This window comes from Zingiber officinale, chromosome 1B (genome assembly GCF_018446385.1).
Source record: "Zingiber officinale cultivar Zhangliang chromosome 1B, Zo_v1.1, whole genome shotgun sequence".
Lineage (NCBI taxonomy): Eukaryota > Viridiplantae > Streptophyta > Magnoliopsida > Zingiberales > Zingiberaceae > Zingiber > Zingiber officinale.
The window spans coordinates 50,398,819-50,417,727 of record NC_055986.1 but is presented as its reverse complement, the minus strand read 5'-3'; the positions used below and the strand labels follow the sequence as shown (position 1 = coordinate 50,417,727).

The following is an 18,909-nucleotide window of genomic DNA, read 5'->3' as shown; positions in this document are numbered from 1 at the left end:
GACTTAAATTTTTTATTGTTCCAATGAAAACTAGAAATAATGCAGAGGAGATTTAAAGTAAGAGAAGTTACCAAATGATCCCAAGAAGTTACCAAATGATGCATGCAAATGCCCAAGTCATTAACTTCTCCATCGAGTAGTCGCACTCCTCCTAATCTTTGAATCCTATATAAAGAATATTAGACAAAAAAACTAAGTAGAGAGTTAGGGTAAGGATAAAGAAAAATTTAAATAAAAATAAGAAATAACTTGGGTTGCCTCCCAATAAATACTTGTTTTAAGTCTTTAGCTCGACCTCTTATTGGGCTTATCTAAATATCGTTGTGGCTAGAGTAAGATACTTCTGGACTTTTCTTCCAATGACCCATATAATGGAGAGAGCCTTCATCTTTAGATCAAAATGGTCTAGTATCGCTCCCTCCATCTTTGTTTCCTTGAAAGTATTTCCAGGTGGTTGCAGACGATTTGGTTGCAACATCCACTATTGTAGTGGGATCCTACAAGTTGAGGTAGGTACCTTGCCTACTACCATTATTTCTTTAAAAGTGATTTTTTGAGGTTCTGGTAATGAGAATTTGGGCTCCTTCTTGTTAGCTACCTCTTCAAGACGTTCCGCCACTAAAGTATGTGATTCTTGGGACCAAGTCCCTACACTTCCAATGTTATCAAATTCAATTCCTGCAATATCTATAGTATTGAGTGGTTGTACAGATAAATGGAGTGATTTTTGGGGCATTGCTTCTTCAATACAAGTCCCTACATTTCCATCCACCATACTATCAAAAGTAGGATAAAATACTCCATCATCAGGATCAATATTATATAAAGCCTCATAATGATCATCTTCGCCACAATTATGATGGTTGCTACTCGGAAAACCTATAGGTTCCACTGTACAAAAATTTTGTACAAAGGTCTGAACCTTTTCCTAGCTACCATGTGTTCTTTTAAATTAAATTTTGGATCGCCTGCGGAACTTAACACGTTTGATCCAAAACTTAATCTATTTGTTCTTTTAAGTTTTGACTTGGATCTCCTGCGGAACTTAACACGTTCGACCCAAGTCTCCTTAAGTTATTAATTCCATTAAATATTAATTTCCATAATTGGTTCCCAGTACTGACGTGGCGAGGCACATGGCCTTCTTGGATATGGGAGCAACCACCACCGACTAGACAAAATCTTTTATAGAAAGATAATATTTAATTTCCTAAAATAACTTTAGGTTAACCAAAAAGAACAATCAAATCACAAGGAAAAGAAAAAATAAAAGAACACAACTTCGAAAAACATATTCAAAATTCTAGAACGTAAGCCTCTTGTATTTGGTATTATTTCCATAAATAACTAGCATGATGCGGAAAGAAAAATTACTAGTTATACCTTGTAGAAAAACCTCTTGATCTTCTACCGTATTTCTCTTCTAACCTCGGACGTTGTGTGGGCAATGATCTACCGAGATGAGAAACCACCAACCACCTTCTTCTCCTCCAAGCAAGGTTCGGCAACAAAGGAAAACTTCACCAAGGAGAAAAACCAAAATACTAACCAAGCTCCAAGAGATGCTAGCTCTCTCTCCTTCTTCTTCTTCTTCTCCGAGTAGTATCCGGCCACCACAAGAGCTCCAATGGAAGAGAAGGGTTCGGCCACCACAAGAGGAAGAGATGGAGAGGATGGCCGGCCACACCAAGGAACCAAAAGAGGGAGAGGAATAATAGATGTTGTGTCTCTTGAATGCACCCTCACCCCTTCTTTTATATTCCTTGGCCTAGGCAAATTAGGAAATTTAATTACAATAAAATTTCCTTAATTTTCCTTGACATGAATTAATTGAGAAAAATAAAATAAAATTTCCCAATCAACTTGTGATGGCCGGCCACAATCAAAAGAGCAAATTAGGAGAGTTTCAATCAACAAATTAAAACTTCCTAATTTGTTTCCGGAAATTTTAAAAAATAAAATTTCTCTTTAGAAATCTCTTCATGGTTAATAAAAGGAAATTTCTATAATTTTAATTTTATTAACATGTGAATAATTTTAAAGAGAAAATAAAATATCTCATCAATCTACAAATAAGGAAAGAGATCTAATCTCTTTCTTTAATCTTTTGTAGATTTTTTATAAGAGAGATATTTTAATTTAAATTTCTTTAATAAATTATTTCTTCCACATAATAAAAATTAAAATTAAAATTCCTTTTTAATTTAATTTGGCCGGCCCCCACTAGCTTGGGTTCAAGCTAGGGCCAGCCACCCAAATTCATACCTAGGCCGGCCCTAGCTAGCTTGGTCGGCCCCTATTGGGTGGGTATAGAAGGTGGGTATAGGTGGGTATAGAACTCTACAAATAAGAGGCTACGATAGGGACCAAGAGGAGGAATTGGTTTTGGTCTCCCGATAAAATTAAGCATCCCGTGTTCGCCCCGAACACACAACTTAATTTTATCAATGATAATTCATTTCACTAGAGAACTATCATTGAACTACCGCACCAATCGCAAATTACATTTTTGGGCTCCTTCTTATTATGAGTGTGTTAGTCTCCCTGTGTTTAAGATATCGTATGTCCACTAATTAAGTGAGTTACTGACAACTCATTTAATTAATATCTAAGTCCAAGAGTAGTACCACTCAACCTTATTATCATGTCGGACTAAGTCCACCTGCAGGGTTTAACATGACAATCTTTATGAGCTCCTCTTGAGGACATTATCAACCTAGTATCTCTAGGACACAGTTTCCTTCTATAATCAACAACACACACTATAAGTGATATCATTTCCCAACTTATCGGGTTTATTGATTCATCGAACTAAATCTCACCCATTGATAAATTAAAGAAATAAATATCAAACATATGTGCTTGTTATTATATTAGGATTAAGAGCACACACTTCCATAATAACTGAGGTCTTTGTTCCTTTATAAAGTCAGTATAAAAGAAACGACCTCTAATGGTCCTACTCAATACACTCTGAGTGTACTAGTGTAATTATATAGTCAAGATAAACTAATACCTAATTACACTACGACCTTCTAATGGTTTGTTCCTTTCCATTTTAGTCGTGAGCTACTGTTTATAATTTATAAGGTACTGATAACATCATCTTCTGCACGTGACACCACATACTATATTATCTACAATATAAATTATATGAACAACTACAAACAAATGTAGACAATTTGACCAAATGTGATTCTTTATTCATAATGAATGTTTACAAAGCTTAGGCTTTCAGTATACACTCCAACAATCTCCCACTTATACTAATGACTAAGCTGCCATATCTTCTACCATACATCTGATTCTCATTCCCTCCACATGCCGATCGAAAGCTTTTGGAAGGGCCTTAGTGAAAGGATCGGCCTCATGCAATCTTGGCGATGACAACTTCTCCTCGCTCCACTATCTCGTATCGGTGGTACTGCGCTCTATATGTTTACTTACCTTATGAGCTCGTGGTTCCTTCGAGTTTGTAATCTCATCGCTATTATCACAATAAATTGTGATGATTTTGGGCAAACCAGAATCACATCTAAGTCCATTAGAAAGTTCTGAGCCATACTGCTTCTTTAGCCTCGAGGTTGCTACATACTAACTTCCATGGTTGAGTCCAAAACGCAACACTCCTCCATGAAATGGCTCCACCTCCTAAAGTAAACACATAGCCCGATGTAGACTTATGTTATCCCTATCCGATTGGAAATCAAAATCCGTCCACAGGGAGTAGATCATCTTCTTGGTAAACTAGCATATAATCTCTAGTCCTTCTCGTACTTTAATATATGCTTTCCAATGTCCTTGTCGAGGTTACTCTAATATCTCACGACCATGCCCACTAAAAGCGGATATCGTGTCTCGTACAAAGCATTGCATACATTAGGCTTCCTACACCAAGCATAAGGAACTGCTTTCATGTCCTCTATCTCTTTCGATGTCTTTGGAGACATCTCTTTAGATAGAGCTACTCCATGTCTAAAAGGTAAGAAACCTTTCTTGGAATCCTGCATGCTAAAACGAGTAAGGATTGTATCTATATATAAAGCTTGGGATAGACACAACATTCTTTTCTTACGATCCCTTATAACTTTGATCCCAAGAATGTGTGCACAATCTCCTAAGTCCTTCATATCAAATTGTTTGGACAACCATACCCTTACGTCTGATAATACCTTGACATTGTTGCCAATTAACAAAATATCATCTACGTATAGTACAAGAAATACCACCACGTTTCCGTTACACTTCTTATATACACAAGACTCATCCGAACTTTGAATAAATCCATATGACTGGATTACTTCATTAAACCGGATGTTCCAAGATCTTGAAGCTTGCTTTAATCCATAAATGGACCGATTGAGCTTGCACACTAGATGCTCTTTGCCTTTTTCAATAAATCCTTCGGTTGCTTTATATGGATGTTTCTTCAAGACTTCCATTAAGGAAAGCTGTCTTGACATCCATTTGCCAAATCTCATAATCCATATGAGCAAGGAATGGATAAGAGTATCCGGATAGACTTAAGCATGGTCACCGGTGAAAAGGTTTCATAATCGATTCCCTCTTCTGAGTACCCTTCGCTACAAGCCTAGCTTTGAAGGTTTCTACCTTCCCGTCTCCTCTTTTCCTTTTGTAGATCCACTTGCATCCAACGGCTTTTACACCATCGGGTGGTTCTAAGCTCCCAGACTTTATTAGAGTACATAGACTCTATTTCAGAATTCATTGCCTTTTGTCAAGATGCTGCATCTATATCTTGGAGTGCTTCGTCATATGTTCGTGGATCAGGTTCATGTTTACCCGGGATCAAGTCCGAAGACTCTCCCAAAAACATGAATCTTTCAGGCTGCCTTACAACCCTCCCACTACGACGAGGCACTGTCTGTGGTTGTGTATCTTGTGTGACAAGTGTTGTAGTCTCTTGTGGTACTTCATTTTATACTGTTGGTACTGAAGTAGACATGTCCTTTCTAAGTTATTCTAAAACAACTTTACTACTGGGCTTGTGATCCATTATATAGTCTTCTTCTAAAAACTGGGCATTGGTGCTAACAATGACCTTCTGGTCTTTAGGACTATAAAATAAACCACCTTTCGTTCCTTTGGGATATCCTACAAACACGCGAACTTCTGTACGAGATTCTAACTTATCAAGATCCGGTTTTAGCACATGTGTTGGACTACCCCAAATCGAATATGTCTTAGGCTGGGTTTTCGCCCATTCCACAATTCTATGGGAGTAGAAGAAACTGATTTAGAAGGTAATAAGTTCAGAATGTGCGCTGTCATTTCCAGAGCATATCCCCAAAATGAATTTGGTAATTCTGAATAACTCATCATCGATCTAACCATCTCCATAAGAGTTCTATTCCTTCGTTCTGCTACACCATTCTGTTGGGGTGTTCCAGGTGCAGACAATTGGGATTGAATCCCAGCTTCTGATAAGTAATTCCTAAACTCTCCTAAGAGGTATTCGCCACCACGATCAGATCGTAGTGTTTTGATACTTTTACCTAATCGTTTTTCCACATCAGCCTTGTATTCTTTGAACTTATCAAAGCACTCGGACTTGCGGCGCATTAGGTAAATATATCCGTATCTTGAATAATCATCTATGAAAGAGACAAAATATTCAAAACCTCCTCTTGCCTGGACAGACATAGGACCACACAAATCAGAGTGAACCAATTCTAACACTTCTTTGGCTCTATACCCCTTGGCCTTGAATGGCCTTTTGGTCATTTTACCTTCTAAGCAGGATTCACAAGTTGGAAAATTTTCCAACTCTAATGAACTCAAAAGTCCATCGGCTATAAGCCTCTGAATCCTACTTAAGTTAATATGACCAAGCCTTAGATGTCAAAGATATGCTTGGTTCATTTTCGAAGGTTCTTTTCTCTTTTTAGAATTAGAAGATGAGTTATAAATTTCCATGTTTTGCTTTGTGGAAGAAATTGGATTTAATGTATACAAATTGCCAACTAATGCACCAGAACAGATAATCACTTTATTTCTTTTAATAACTACATCGTTACTGAAAGAAACTGAATATCCATCTAAAAACAGTTTAGAAACTGAAATTAAATTCTTTCTAAAACTGGGTACATAAAGACAATTTCTTAAAATCAAATTTTTATTTCTACTAAAAGATAAGTAGACGTCTCCCACTGCAACAGCTGCCACCTTAGTAGCATTCTCTATCAAATAGTCGCCGGGTTTCTGGAACCCCTGCAAGGAATTGCAGACATGATCAATGGCTCCGTATCTACACACCAGGTCTGGTAGATAACATCGCTAAACATGTTTCAACAACTAGAGCATGAGATATACCTTTGTTTTGGTTCCTACGAGGACAGCCCGCCTTCTGCCTGCTTATAGATGAAGCACTTGCCCTTCTGCTTCTTCACTCCAGCTTTAAATCCGTACTCGAGATTTATTCACTTTGTTTCTGAGCAACTTGTTTCTTCTTCTTCTTCCTTTCGGTTTAGAAGTAGAACCATTTTCAAAAAGTGAATTTGAGAATTGTGACGAAATAATCCTTCTGCCGCAGTTCCGTCAGTAGTTCCCCTAATGAATAAATCCTTTTATTCATATTATAGTTCAAGGGAACTGCTCAAAACTTCTAGGTAGCGTTGGAGGATCATATCGATCCGGGTTTCCATCAATTTCTCCTCCAAGGATCGGTATCGTTCGGATAAGCCATCATCTTTAGGATATGATCCCTTGTACCCTCTTGCATGGTGGTGTCATTATCTTTCTCATAGCTTCTTGCCTATCCCGATGACCAAAGAGCTCCTTGAGATTGTTCATAATATCATAGTCTGTAGGTAAATCTTGATGTTGATGTTGCAATACATTTGACATTGAAGCCAAATATAACACCGCGCCATCTCATCTGCCTTTACCCATCTCTTATGATATTCAATCTCCTCTTGGGTAGATTCACCAGTGGGTGCATCAGGACAAGGTTCAGTCAGTACAAATTTATAGCTTTCAGCAGTCAGAACAATGTCCAGGTTCCTTTTCCAATCTATGTAATTAGGTCCAGTAAGTCTATTTTGTTGAAGTATGATGGACAGTGGGTTGAAAGTCATCCTAAGAATCACAAATAACTTTTGGTCAGAACTCTAAATTAGAATAATATTGATTCCTCAAACAATACTATTTTAAATTAACCAACACCTCATAACACCGTGAATTTTGTATGCCACGTTAGTGTGGACGTATACAAATTCAACATTTGTAAAAGGAGGGTTTTAACCCATTAATTTTATTATCTTGTCAACCTAACTTTTGACAAATAAAATTAATAGTTGGTATTATTTGGTCACACGAATAATAGCGGTGACTCCGTTGGGGAGGATACTATTGGATGTGTCTAAGTGTATACCATTACTTGACACTAAGTCCATTAATAAGATTATGCCCCTTCCGTTGGGGAAGATCACACGCTCTTAATTAACTTCCTATAGTCATCCATAAATGGAAGTATATTCTAGTGATCCGCAAACAAGCTCATCCGTTATGGAGGAAGGCACTCAGAGCCAACGCAAGCTTGTTTGCATCACTTACAAACCAATAATGGAGACCATGGGATTTATTTAAAATTCCTCTCCCACTTAGTTATTTATAAATGAGGAATTTTAACTATGCTAGCCTACTTTACTTGTAAACTAACATGCACTAACACAATATAAAAGCAATAAATAGAAAATCTAATTTCAACTATTATGGCTTTTATCTCTAGTTGTCCTCAGTGTGTTGTCATCCTAACTGCTGCCATATTTGGCCACCGCCATCGGGTCTAGTCATCGCATCCATCTTGCTCTTCCGCTGCGCCTTTGGTCCTTAGAAGGTTCCACGCTTGCAAGATTCGATCCATGACATAAATAGAATTTTTACATTTTGATCCTATATTCCATAAAAGGAATGTACATGTATCTAGATCAAAAATAAAATCCTAATAAAACTAAATACAGCTCCTGCTGTATTTTAATACAATCATGCACACACATATAAATGTCCTTGACATGTCCAAGGGTCCAATCACACACATAATAACTAAAAGCCATAATAGTTAGATCCTGCAACCACAAAGTTAGCACATCCTACTATTAACCTGCCTAAATTATGTATGACATGTGCATAATTAAACTAAATACCAAATAAACAGAGGCAAAATCCTAGCTCTGATACCAATTGATGGTTGCTACTCGGAAAACCTATAGGTTCCACTGTACAAAAATTTTGTACAAAGGTCTGAACCTTTTCGTAGCTACCATGTGTTCTTTTAAATTAAATTTTGATCGCGGAACTTAACACGTTTGATCCAAAACTTAATCTATTTGTTCTTTAAGTTTTGACTTCCTGCGGAACTTAACACGTTCGACCAAGTCTCCTTAAGTTATTAATTCCATTAAATATTAATTTCCATAATTGGTTCCCAGTCCTGACGTGGCACATGGCCTTCTTGGATATGGGAGCAACCACCACCGACTAGACAAAACCTTTTATAGAAAGATAATATTTAATTTCCTAAAATAACTTTAGGTTAACCAAAAAGAACAATCAAATCACAAGGAAAAGAAAAAACAAAAGAACACAACTTCGAAAAACATATTCAAAATTCTAGAACGTAAGCCTCTTGTATTTGGTATTATTTCCATAAATAACTAGCATGATGCGGAAAGAAAAATTACTAGTTATACCTTGTAGAAAAACCTCTTGATCTTCTACCGTATTCCTCTTCTAATCTCGGACGTTGTGTGGGCAATGATCTACCGAGATGAGAAACCACCAACCACCTTCTTCTCCTCCAAGCAAGGTTCGGTCACAAAGGAAAACTTCACCAAGGAGAAAAACCAAAATACTAACCAAGCTCCAAGAGATGCTAGCTCTCTCTCCTTCTTCTTCTTCTTCTCCGAGTAGTATCCGACCACCACAAGAGCTCCAATGGAAGAGAAGGGTTCGGCCACCACAAGAGGAAGAGATGGAGAGGATGGCCGGCCACACCAAGGAACCAAAAGAGGGAGAGGAATAATAGATGTTGTGTCTCTTGAATGCACCCTCACCCCTTCTTTTATATTCCTTGGCCTAGGCAAATTAGGAAATTTAATTACAATAAAATTTCCTTAATTTTCCTTGACATGAATTAATTGAGAAAAATAAAATAAAATTTCCCAATCAACTTGTGATGGCCGGCCACAATCAAAAAAGCAAATTAGGAGGGTTTCAATCAACAAAATAAAACTTCCTAATTTGTTTCCGGAAATTTTAAAAAATAAAATTTCTCTTTAGAAATCTCTTCATGGTTAATAAAAGGAAATTTCTATAATTTTAATTTTATTAACATGTGAATAATTTTAAAGAGAAAATAAAATATCTCACCAATCTACAAATAAGGAAAGAGATCTAATCTCTTTCTTTAATCTTTTGTAGATTTTTTATAAGAGAGATATTTTAATTTAAATTCTATTTAATAAATTATTTCTTCCACATAATAAAAATTAAAATTAAAATTCCTTTTTAATTTAATTTGGCCGGCCCCCACTAGCTTGGGTTCAAGCTAGGGCCACCCAAATTATACTTAGCTGCTCCCAAGCTAGCTTGGCCCCTGAGTGGGTATGAAGGTGGGTATAGGTGGGTATAGAACTCTACAAATAAGAGGCTACGATAGGGACCAAGAGGAGGAATTGGTTTTGGTCTCCGATAAAATTAAGCATCCGTGTTCGCCCGAACACACAACTTAATTTTATCAATGATAATTCATTTCACTAGAGAACTATCATTGAACTACCGCACTAATCCCAAATTATATTTTGGGCCCTTCTTATTATAAGTGTGTTAGTCTCCTGTTTAAGATATCGATGTCCACTAATTAAGTGAGTTACGACAACTCATTTAATTAATATCTAAGTCCAAGAGTAGTACCACTCAACCTTATTATCATGTCGGACTAACTGCAGGGTTTAACATGACAATCTTTATGAGCTCCTCTTGAGGACATTATCAACCTAGTATCTCTAGGACACAGTTTCCTTCTATAATCAACAACACACACTATAAGTGATATCATTTCCCAACTTATCGGGTTTATTGATTCATCGAACTAAATCTCACCCATTGATAAATTAAAGAAATAAATATCAAACATATGTGCTTGTTATTATATTAGGATTAAGAGCACACACTTCCATAATAACTGAGGTCTTTGTTCCTTTATAAAGTCAGTATAATAGAAACGACCTCTAATGGTCCTACTCAATACACTCTGAGTGTACTAGTGTAATTATATAGTCAAGATAAACTAATACCTAATTACACTACGACCTTCTAATGGTTTGTTCCTTTCCATTTTAGTCGTGAGCTACTGTTTATAATTTATAAGGTACTGATAACATCATCTTCTGCATGTGACACCACATACTATGTTATCTACAATATAAATTATATGAACAACTACAAACAAATGTAGACAATTTGACCAAATGTGATTCTTTATTCATAATGAATGTTTACAAAGATTAGACTTTCAGTATACACTCCAACAAATTATTATCAACAAACGCCACCTCAACCAAACTTTCAATTTCTTCTAGTTATGGATCCACGACTTCATTCCCCATGTTTATATTAAAGTTCCCTAAGGCATAGCAATATTCAATATATTTCTCCTTGGGTTGCATTTGTAGAATGTATGGAGCTCTAGAAGAATAAGCAACTTGTGCATATTTGGTTTCCAACATCTCAGGGTGCTTAAATGATTTATCAAAATTCCTCCTGATCAGTTCGAATGTGCCGATCATGGTTTGTTATTGAAGCGTCTCTTTGAATAATCTTTGAGGAAATGGTATCGGTTGCTTGTAGACCCTAGTTGGAATGGTGAGGTTTAGATTATCTGATTCTTTTGTTGATAATGGAGAAGGCTTGTCAAATTGTGACTCAGATTTGCTATAGTAAAAAGAATTCTCCTGAAGTTGTGAGAGTTGTAGTTGAGGTCTAATGGATTGGGAAGACAATCTCTCCATCTTAGCCTCTAATTGAATGAACCTCTCATTTTGTAGCTTGATGACATCTTCTATTTATTTTTCAACATTCCTGAGTGGTTGCAAAGATTCTTGTTTAGCGTTCACATTGATATTCATGATTTACACTTCTAGAATTCCTTTAGAATATGACATCCAGATGTTATCTAACATATCATGAAGGTTTTGTGCAAATCATCGATAAAGTCATATGCTTCTTCTAGGTTTTTTTTTTTTTTATCAAAGAACCACTAGAAACTAAATCTAATAGAGTCTTATTTGAGAAAGATATCCCTACATAGAATATGTGGATTGTCAGCAATTCTTCCAAGCCATAATAAGGGAACTTATGCAATAGTCCTTGAAATCTCTCCCAAGCAGTGTACAATGATTCTCATCCATCTGTGCAAAACTCATGATTTGCTTCCTTAGTTCAGCTATTTTGCTTGGTAGAAAATACTCATTCAAGAAACTTGTCTCTAGCTCTTCCCATGTTGTTATGCTTTTTGATGGAAGAGAATACCACAAAGCCTTAGCTTTATCCTTTAGAGAGAAAGGGAATCCCCATAGCCTTATTGCATCTCTGGAAACACCATTTAAGATTATGGTACTACAATAATAGATGGAATCAAATAGATGTGGATATGTGTCCTCCTCGGGTGCTCCTCCAAATTGATTCTTTTGTATCAGAGCAATCAATTCTAGGTCAAATTCAAATTTTTTTACATCAATCGAAGGTTGTACAATGGGAGATCTCACTCTTCCAACAATGGGCGCGACAAAAGCCCTTAAAGGTGTATTTGTATTTGACAATTGGCTAGACCAAAACCCATTATATCATGTAGAAACAATTAGTAGGTTTATGGAAACTACCACAATCGCCTACAAAACAAGACTATTAGAAAACAAAGTGCATAATTTAAATTGCAAGAAAGAAAAATGTAGAAGTAAAATAAGAAAGACAATGTAGAGTTTATAAACAAAAAGAAAAATGTCTAGAGTAACTCAAATTCTAATCAACTAATATTAATTGAAAAAGTCCTCGACAACAACACCAAAAACTTGATGTGTGACCGCAAGTGAGAGGGATCCCATAGGGTTGTTGATTAAGCACTAGTTGGGTTCACACGGTAAATTATCTAGGCAATCATAAGGTTGGTTAGTCACGAACGCTTGTAAGCAAGAAAGAGAAGGAAGAGAAATAAAGAGAAAGGAAAGAGAGAGAAGTGAGAGGGATTAGGAAAGAGAAATTGGTTTGGTGGGAAGTGATTCTAGGAGTTCGGTTTCTTATGATGCTAGTTAATATCCTTATGTATTGTTCATCTTGTTACCTTCATGCCTACACTTTATAAGATTTCTAACTAAAGTTCAGCACAATCCTGTGAAGATCGCATCGGGATTTTACCTAAGTTTTAACACCATTAAGTAAAGAAGCAATTTTAGAAAGTCTGGTTACAAGATTATCTTTAGGCTCAAGGGGTATACAATTCTAGAGTTATTTGATTTACTTCCTAACGATAGATTAATGCAACTAAGTAGAAGACGTAACCTAGAAACTCCAGTTCAAGGTAACCCTCTGTCATAGGGCTCCCCGATTATACATTTCTAGATTACACAAGTCACTTCTTAACATTAATTTGGGAGAACCCCTCTAAACTCCAAGTAGATATTCCTTTGTAGAGGATTGATGTCCTAGCAAGAGGATCATTCTAGAAAATCCACTTAAAGGCTCTTGTCACAAGGATCCATTGTCATACAATCTATCATTTCTCCATTACAAAGTGACCAATCCACCACAATATATATGCATATACCATACACACATTTCATCAAATACGTACAAGGCAAAATACATATAGAACATAGCATAAACATTTCATTGAACAAAGAAATGACATATACATAGTTTATACATCAACATCACATTAGAATACATCATAAGAATCAGAGAATCTAGTCCATTACGAAGGGAGACATAACCAATACAAAATAAAGAGAAGAGAAATGCTTATCCATGAAGTCTGATGTTGTTGGAGGTTCTCCTTTGCTCTGAAGGAAGACAGATGATACGGATCAACCAAGATGGATGCTCTAGAAATTCCCTTAGAGGGGAAAACCCTTTCCAAAGGAAATGGGCGGGGCCCCAAACCAAGGATATAACCTAAGGGGATAAAATCTCCTTATATAGGGGAGGGGATATGTCCCCTCATGTTCTCTACCACATGGTTGTGCCATTTGGCATGGCCGGGGAGTGCAGTCAAGTCGTGTAGTTCTCTGCTTGTAAAGACACGGTAGTGACTCTAGGCATGACACAGCCATGTGAACTCTGTGGAGAGGGGCACGACCTGCCCATGTGCACTGCTGTGGGAGGCACATGGTCGTGCCATATGGCATGACCTAGGTTGCTGATTTTCTCTAAGTACTTCAATGTGAGCCTTTGCTCCATTTTCGCTTCAAATTGCGTTCAGTCAATTAAAAAAAAGTAAAGAGTAGATCTCTAAATGAATAGAATGGAGTGACATAAATAATGAAATATGGTGCAACAAACATAGATTATATTCAAATACAATTAGATGTGCATCAAATAATGTTTAGAACCATACATAACCTACTCATATCATATTCCCAAAAGCAACTTTGCAAGGGATTCATGCCTAAATTATAAATACTTGTAAATCCCTTCAAGAGGTTATGATAATCTAGAAGCTATCACTAATATAGGACTTCAAGGATTATCTCAAGAACAATGACAGAGATGAAACTAGAAGACCTCATAGTTTAGCTTGTGAAGAGCGACATGAAGTTGGTATTCTGAGTTGACAAGTTGATACTTACAAAGAATGGTAACTTTATAGTGAAACGATACCTTGAAAAAGGATTGTTTCAAACAAATGTAACCCCTTAATGAAGATTTCCCCATGAATAATAAAATTCCAACTTTTACTTGATTGAGTCTTATGATTTACGACATGACCATTTAGGATATATCAGTTATAATTTGTGCAAATTATCGAAATTAGATTTATTGCCGAAATTAAGTTTGACACAAGATACAAGTGTGAGACTTCTATGGAAGCTAAAATAGCAAAGTTTCCTTTTTCTTCAATAGAAAGGAGCACTACATCTCTTGAACGGATTCATACTTCCACATGTGACATGAAGTTTGTTCAAATGAGAGGTGGAAAGAAGTATTGCATCACCTTTATATCGTTAAGTGACACTTGAAGTGTTTAAGCACTAAAAGAATAAGGTTGAAAATTATCTTAGCAAAATGATTAAAATAATTCGTAGTGATAGAAGAGATTATATGGGGCATCATTCAATGAATTTTTCTTTGAGTCAGACATCATTCACCAACAATAGCCCCTACTCACTACAATCTAATGGCATTTTGGAATGCAAGAACGGTATGCTAGAAGAAAGGGTAAATGCTATATTGATAAGTTCAGGAATAATCCAAAAATTTATATGGAGAAGTTATTCTCTCGACAAACAATGTTTTGCAACTCGCGTATCTTCTTGTCTAGGTACAAGTACAAATACCTATTAGCTACCTAATAAGGAATGTAATTGTTTTCTTTAACGCAGTTATCTTAACTCTTGGAGAAATCACCTGGGATTGAAGCAGTATCCAATTTTGAACATCCATTTGGTTGGAATTTTCAACTTCTTTGGTTCTCGAGATACTGAAAATGCCTAATGTGACTACAATCTCATATGCCAAAGTTTGTTCTGACCGCTAGTGATGATATTGTTTCTAATGCAAGTAAAGAAATGACAACCTAGTTGATGATGCTAAAACTTGTAGGGAGACGTATTGAAAGCTTCTCTAACATCGTGTTGTCCTCGATGGAGGACACTAATGCAAATAAAGAATCTACTATGCTAAGTTTTGATTTGTAATGATTAATTTTGGTAAAAGATCTCTTTATGAAATTGGCTTTTAAGGAAAAGGTAATGTTGGTAATTATTTTTTGGTATGTTTTTAATTTTGAAGGCGCGATAGTTTGGGTAACAGACTAATTAGATTGCCAATAAAGAATTTAGTTATATCCTAAGTTTTGACATGTAATGATTAATTTTGATAAGATCTCCTTAGGAGAATAAGCTTTTAAGGACACAGCAAAGTTGAAAAGTTATTCTTTATTTTGGAGGGTTAAGAAATTTTGGTATGTTTTTAGTTTAGAAGGCACAACTGTTTGGGTAGCAGTCCAATTACATTGTCTTATTGCCTCATTTTCATTTGATTGTTCTTTTTAAATTGATGTAGTGTAAATATAAATCATCTTCCAATTTAATAAAAATCTTCTTTGTGTGTTTTTAGTCTACGTGGGAGTTCCATCCCATCGGAATCCTTGTATGAGTCTGGATACAATTTTGGTATTGTATATATTTGGCATCAATGAAGAGAAGCCTTGGCGTAACGGTAAAATTATTACTATGTGACGTAGAGGTTACATGTTTGAATTTTGAAAATAATGTCTTGCAAAGTAGGATAATACTGCATATAATAGATCCTTTTCTGAGATCTGGTATTGAGAGGAGTTTCCTGACCTGACTACCCTTTATATATTTGATATTAATGTTCTCATGCTGCATTGATGTTCCAGCATTCTTCATTATGAGCATGAAATTCTTTCACTTGCAAGAAAATAGGAGTTTTTTTTTTTCAAGCTTCCCCTCCCTTTGCTTATAACTGATGCAGATACTTTGGCTGTGATAATGGAGGTCACAGATCTCTCTTTAGAGCTCACTAAACTTTCAAGCGACTCCTTTTACCTTCCGTCAATTTGACACTCATGAAGTATTTATTCGAAGCCTTAGAACCTCGCAGAAGAGCAAAACATATGAATAATCTTAGAGAACCCATCGAAGTGTACGACTCGTTGTCTAGGCCACTGAATGTAGTCCTCAGGCCTGAGGTTCAACGGTCGTTTAATTCGATTGTGACAATCATAGGAGCAAGGACCTTCATGAGTTCCTCATTGTCTATGCCTATCGTGATCAATACTCTACTGGTAGATTCTTCATTTGGTTCTGTAGTTGGAACACTTGGAAGAAGAGGAACCATGGACACTCATTCTGACAATGATAAAAGTCAGATTAGAACTGCCTCAGCGTTAGCTGCAGCTAGTCCAGCTCTTATTTGCAGGTCAGTGCTGACACAATTCAGGAGAAAAACAATCCTTGAAAAATCTAATTCTGTGATGAAAATTTCTGAGAAAACTCCCGTCTCCGATGTCGATTCAAGCCAGAGATATGATCCATGCGAGTCTATGCTAACCACCGCAAACGATTCTATGATGAAAGGACAGATTCGATATCAATGGAAGAGTGGCACACCTTATTTTGTATTTACAGTAGGTGATGACTTCTCAGAAGTATACCTTTCCAGGCCCTGGAAAATTGAATCTTCTAAGGCTAAAGGAAAGGACTACATCTACTCGTTTCATTCAAGATCAGTTAACAACTTCAAATCAGAAAAATGTGTTTCTGATGCATCGGAAATCCTTGGAAAAATGAAAGTATCCAACCTTTTAACCTTTGGCACAGATGGATCAAGAACAAGGGAGACTGAGTTTGTTCTATACAATGCTAATGCAAAAAGTTTACTCGGAACGAGAAGTTCAGGTTCCTTCATCCTGAAAGCCAAGGAGTTGGGTAAGAGGGTGACGAACATACTTAATCCAAGCCAAGCATTGAAGAATAATTCCATCTGCAGTCTCAATGAATTGAGTTCCTTTTTCAGAAGCTATGATGAAAACAAACTGCCTGATCAAGTTCAAAATGATTGCACACCTGAACATGAGTTGGCTGCTGTTGTTCTAAGTGATCATCGACGAGGTTGCGATCGGGAGGCAGCAGTTGGTGGTTGGGGTCTTAAATTTCTCGGCACATCAAATGCAAATGAAGTTGATGCTTCCTCGGCTCCCTTAGTTTCTCAGGAAACCAGCAATGGAAGTCGGTCGATAAGTAGAGATAAATCTTCTAAAAATTTAACTGTCTTAGTTCCAGCCGACCTCCACGGTGGCCAAAATATCCAAAGCAGAGGTCCATCAGGTATCATAACGAGATGGCGAACTGGGGGGCAATGTGACTGTGGTGGTTGGGATGTTGGATGCTCTATACAAGTACTTTCTTGCAGCAGCATCACCAAGAACTCTTCATCTTCATTAAAAGAGGAGCTGCAGGATCATAACAAGTCGGTCGATCTATTTACGGAGGTAGCTCTTACATCTCTATTCTTACTGGTAGCTAGAGCTAGATGGCCAACATATAGTATACAACATTTCACGCTCTCACTGAATGCTTAGCAAGCAATTGTTTTGCAATTTTCAGGGATCAAAGAGAACTGAATCGACTATCAAGATAATAGACATGAATTATGGTCTATATGTCATCAACTTCCACCCTTCTCTTTCATACCTACAGGCTTTCTCCATTGGTGTGGCAATGATACATGCTCAGTCGCCATCTCTTACTCCAGATTTCTAAGGATGTAATGAAGAAATCAACATGACAAGTTTTCAAAAAATTGAAAAAAAAGACTGTCGAAAAAAGGTGTTCTTACAGTGTGGGTGATATTTGTTGCGAGATAAATGTACAAGTTTGTAGCATAATGTAAATAACTAAACTTCTTTATCATCCTCTTCGAGTTTGTCTTTTTAGTGTTATTTATCATTCTATGAATACAATGTAGACATTTAAATTTGTTTGGTTCAACATCATCAAGTTGTTGATAGAAACCCTGAAGAGTCAGTTGAGCTAGGCAAAGAATGGGTCTTGTCTTGCACAGTCCAACTCTAGTCAGGCTAGGCACGACACCGATTTGGGACGAATAGTAGAGCAATGAGTCATATGTCAAGTTCAAGCTTATCTTGTTGGGTATTTCAAGACTTATGCTTTTAGTCGTTGGAATTATACTTGTTAAGAAAAAACTCTACTGACAATGGGTACAAGACTTCTCCTATTTATACTAGTCTATGCTTCAACTAGTTCTATCTACTTGCAACATACATGTATCTAAAATTAAATGAAATACATGCTTTGATTACTAGTTCATGAATCTTAGTCATGAATCCTATTTATTCTAGATATTCATGCATATGTCTTGTACATTCATTTATGGAAAAACATTAATCTTCAATATATCTAAGTTCCCATTGATCTCATGGAGCAATTTAATTCAAAATACCCTTCTAGGTTAAGAAAAATTAAAATGAAGATGCTGTAGAAATAAATGGATTCATTATTGTAATTTCCACACACAATACAAAAATGAAGAAATGGTTAACTATACAATCAACCAATCAATACCACATATCGACCATTAAGTAAGGACTGCAGGTGGGGTTTTGCTACACCTTCGGGTGTGCTTAGTTGGATTATTTTTAATAATCTTAGTTAATCATTTAGGGTGCATTTAGTTGGAGTCATCATGTATAATTTTAGTTATAGGAAATAAAATATAATTTGATAATTTATTTATTTGAAGATTTTAATATATAACTTAATTTAATATTTTATTGTATTATTCTTTGTTACAAAATCAATTATAATTTTTTTTTCTGAATTTATATATATATTTTAACATTAGGTTGTTTTTATTTACTTTGCTTTTTTTCTTTACACATTACGTTTTGCTTTACTTATATATATATATATATATATATATATATCGAGGATTGATATCCTGCGCGTCCGCATAGTGCACGACTGCACGCGCAGAGGATATCAATGGGTTTATTTTTTATTTTTTTGAATATTTTAAATTAAAAAAATAAATATTCCCTTATATAAATTTCTAATACATTAATATATCCCCTCAACATGTTACAATACTCAATAAATACTTAAATTTATTTTATTTTAAAATTTTTTA

The 18,909-nt window shown here is 36.0% G+C and overlaps 1 protein-coding gene across 6 annotated transcripts in view; it reads left to right on the top strand.

Moving 5' to 3' along the window:
- The window catches only part of LOC122056361, a 47,728-nt gene extending 30,027 nt beyond the window's left edge, over window positions 1-17,701 (top strand). Inside the window, exons 2-4 of one of the 6 annotated variants that reach the window (XM_042618319.1) lie at window positions 15,352-15,453; window positions 15,763-17,251; window positions 17,367-17,701. In XM_042618319.1, coding sequence (XP_042474253.1) covers window positions 15,827-17,251; window positions 17,367-17,522 — 1,581 coding nt within the window. In that variant the 5' untranslated portion in view covers window positions 15,352-15,453; window positions 15,763-15,826 and the 3' untranslated portion in view covers window positions 17,523-17,701. Of the gene's footprint in view, window positions 1-15,351; window positions 15,454-15,732; window positions 17,252-17,366 lie in introns of all 6 variants that reach the window. The other 5 variants (XM_042618304.1, XM_042618291.1, XM_042618313.1 and 2 more) reach the window with 5 other exon arrangements.
- Window positions 17,702-18,909: the final 1,208 nt, after the last annotated feature.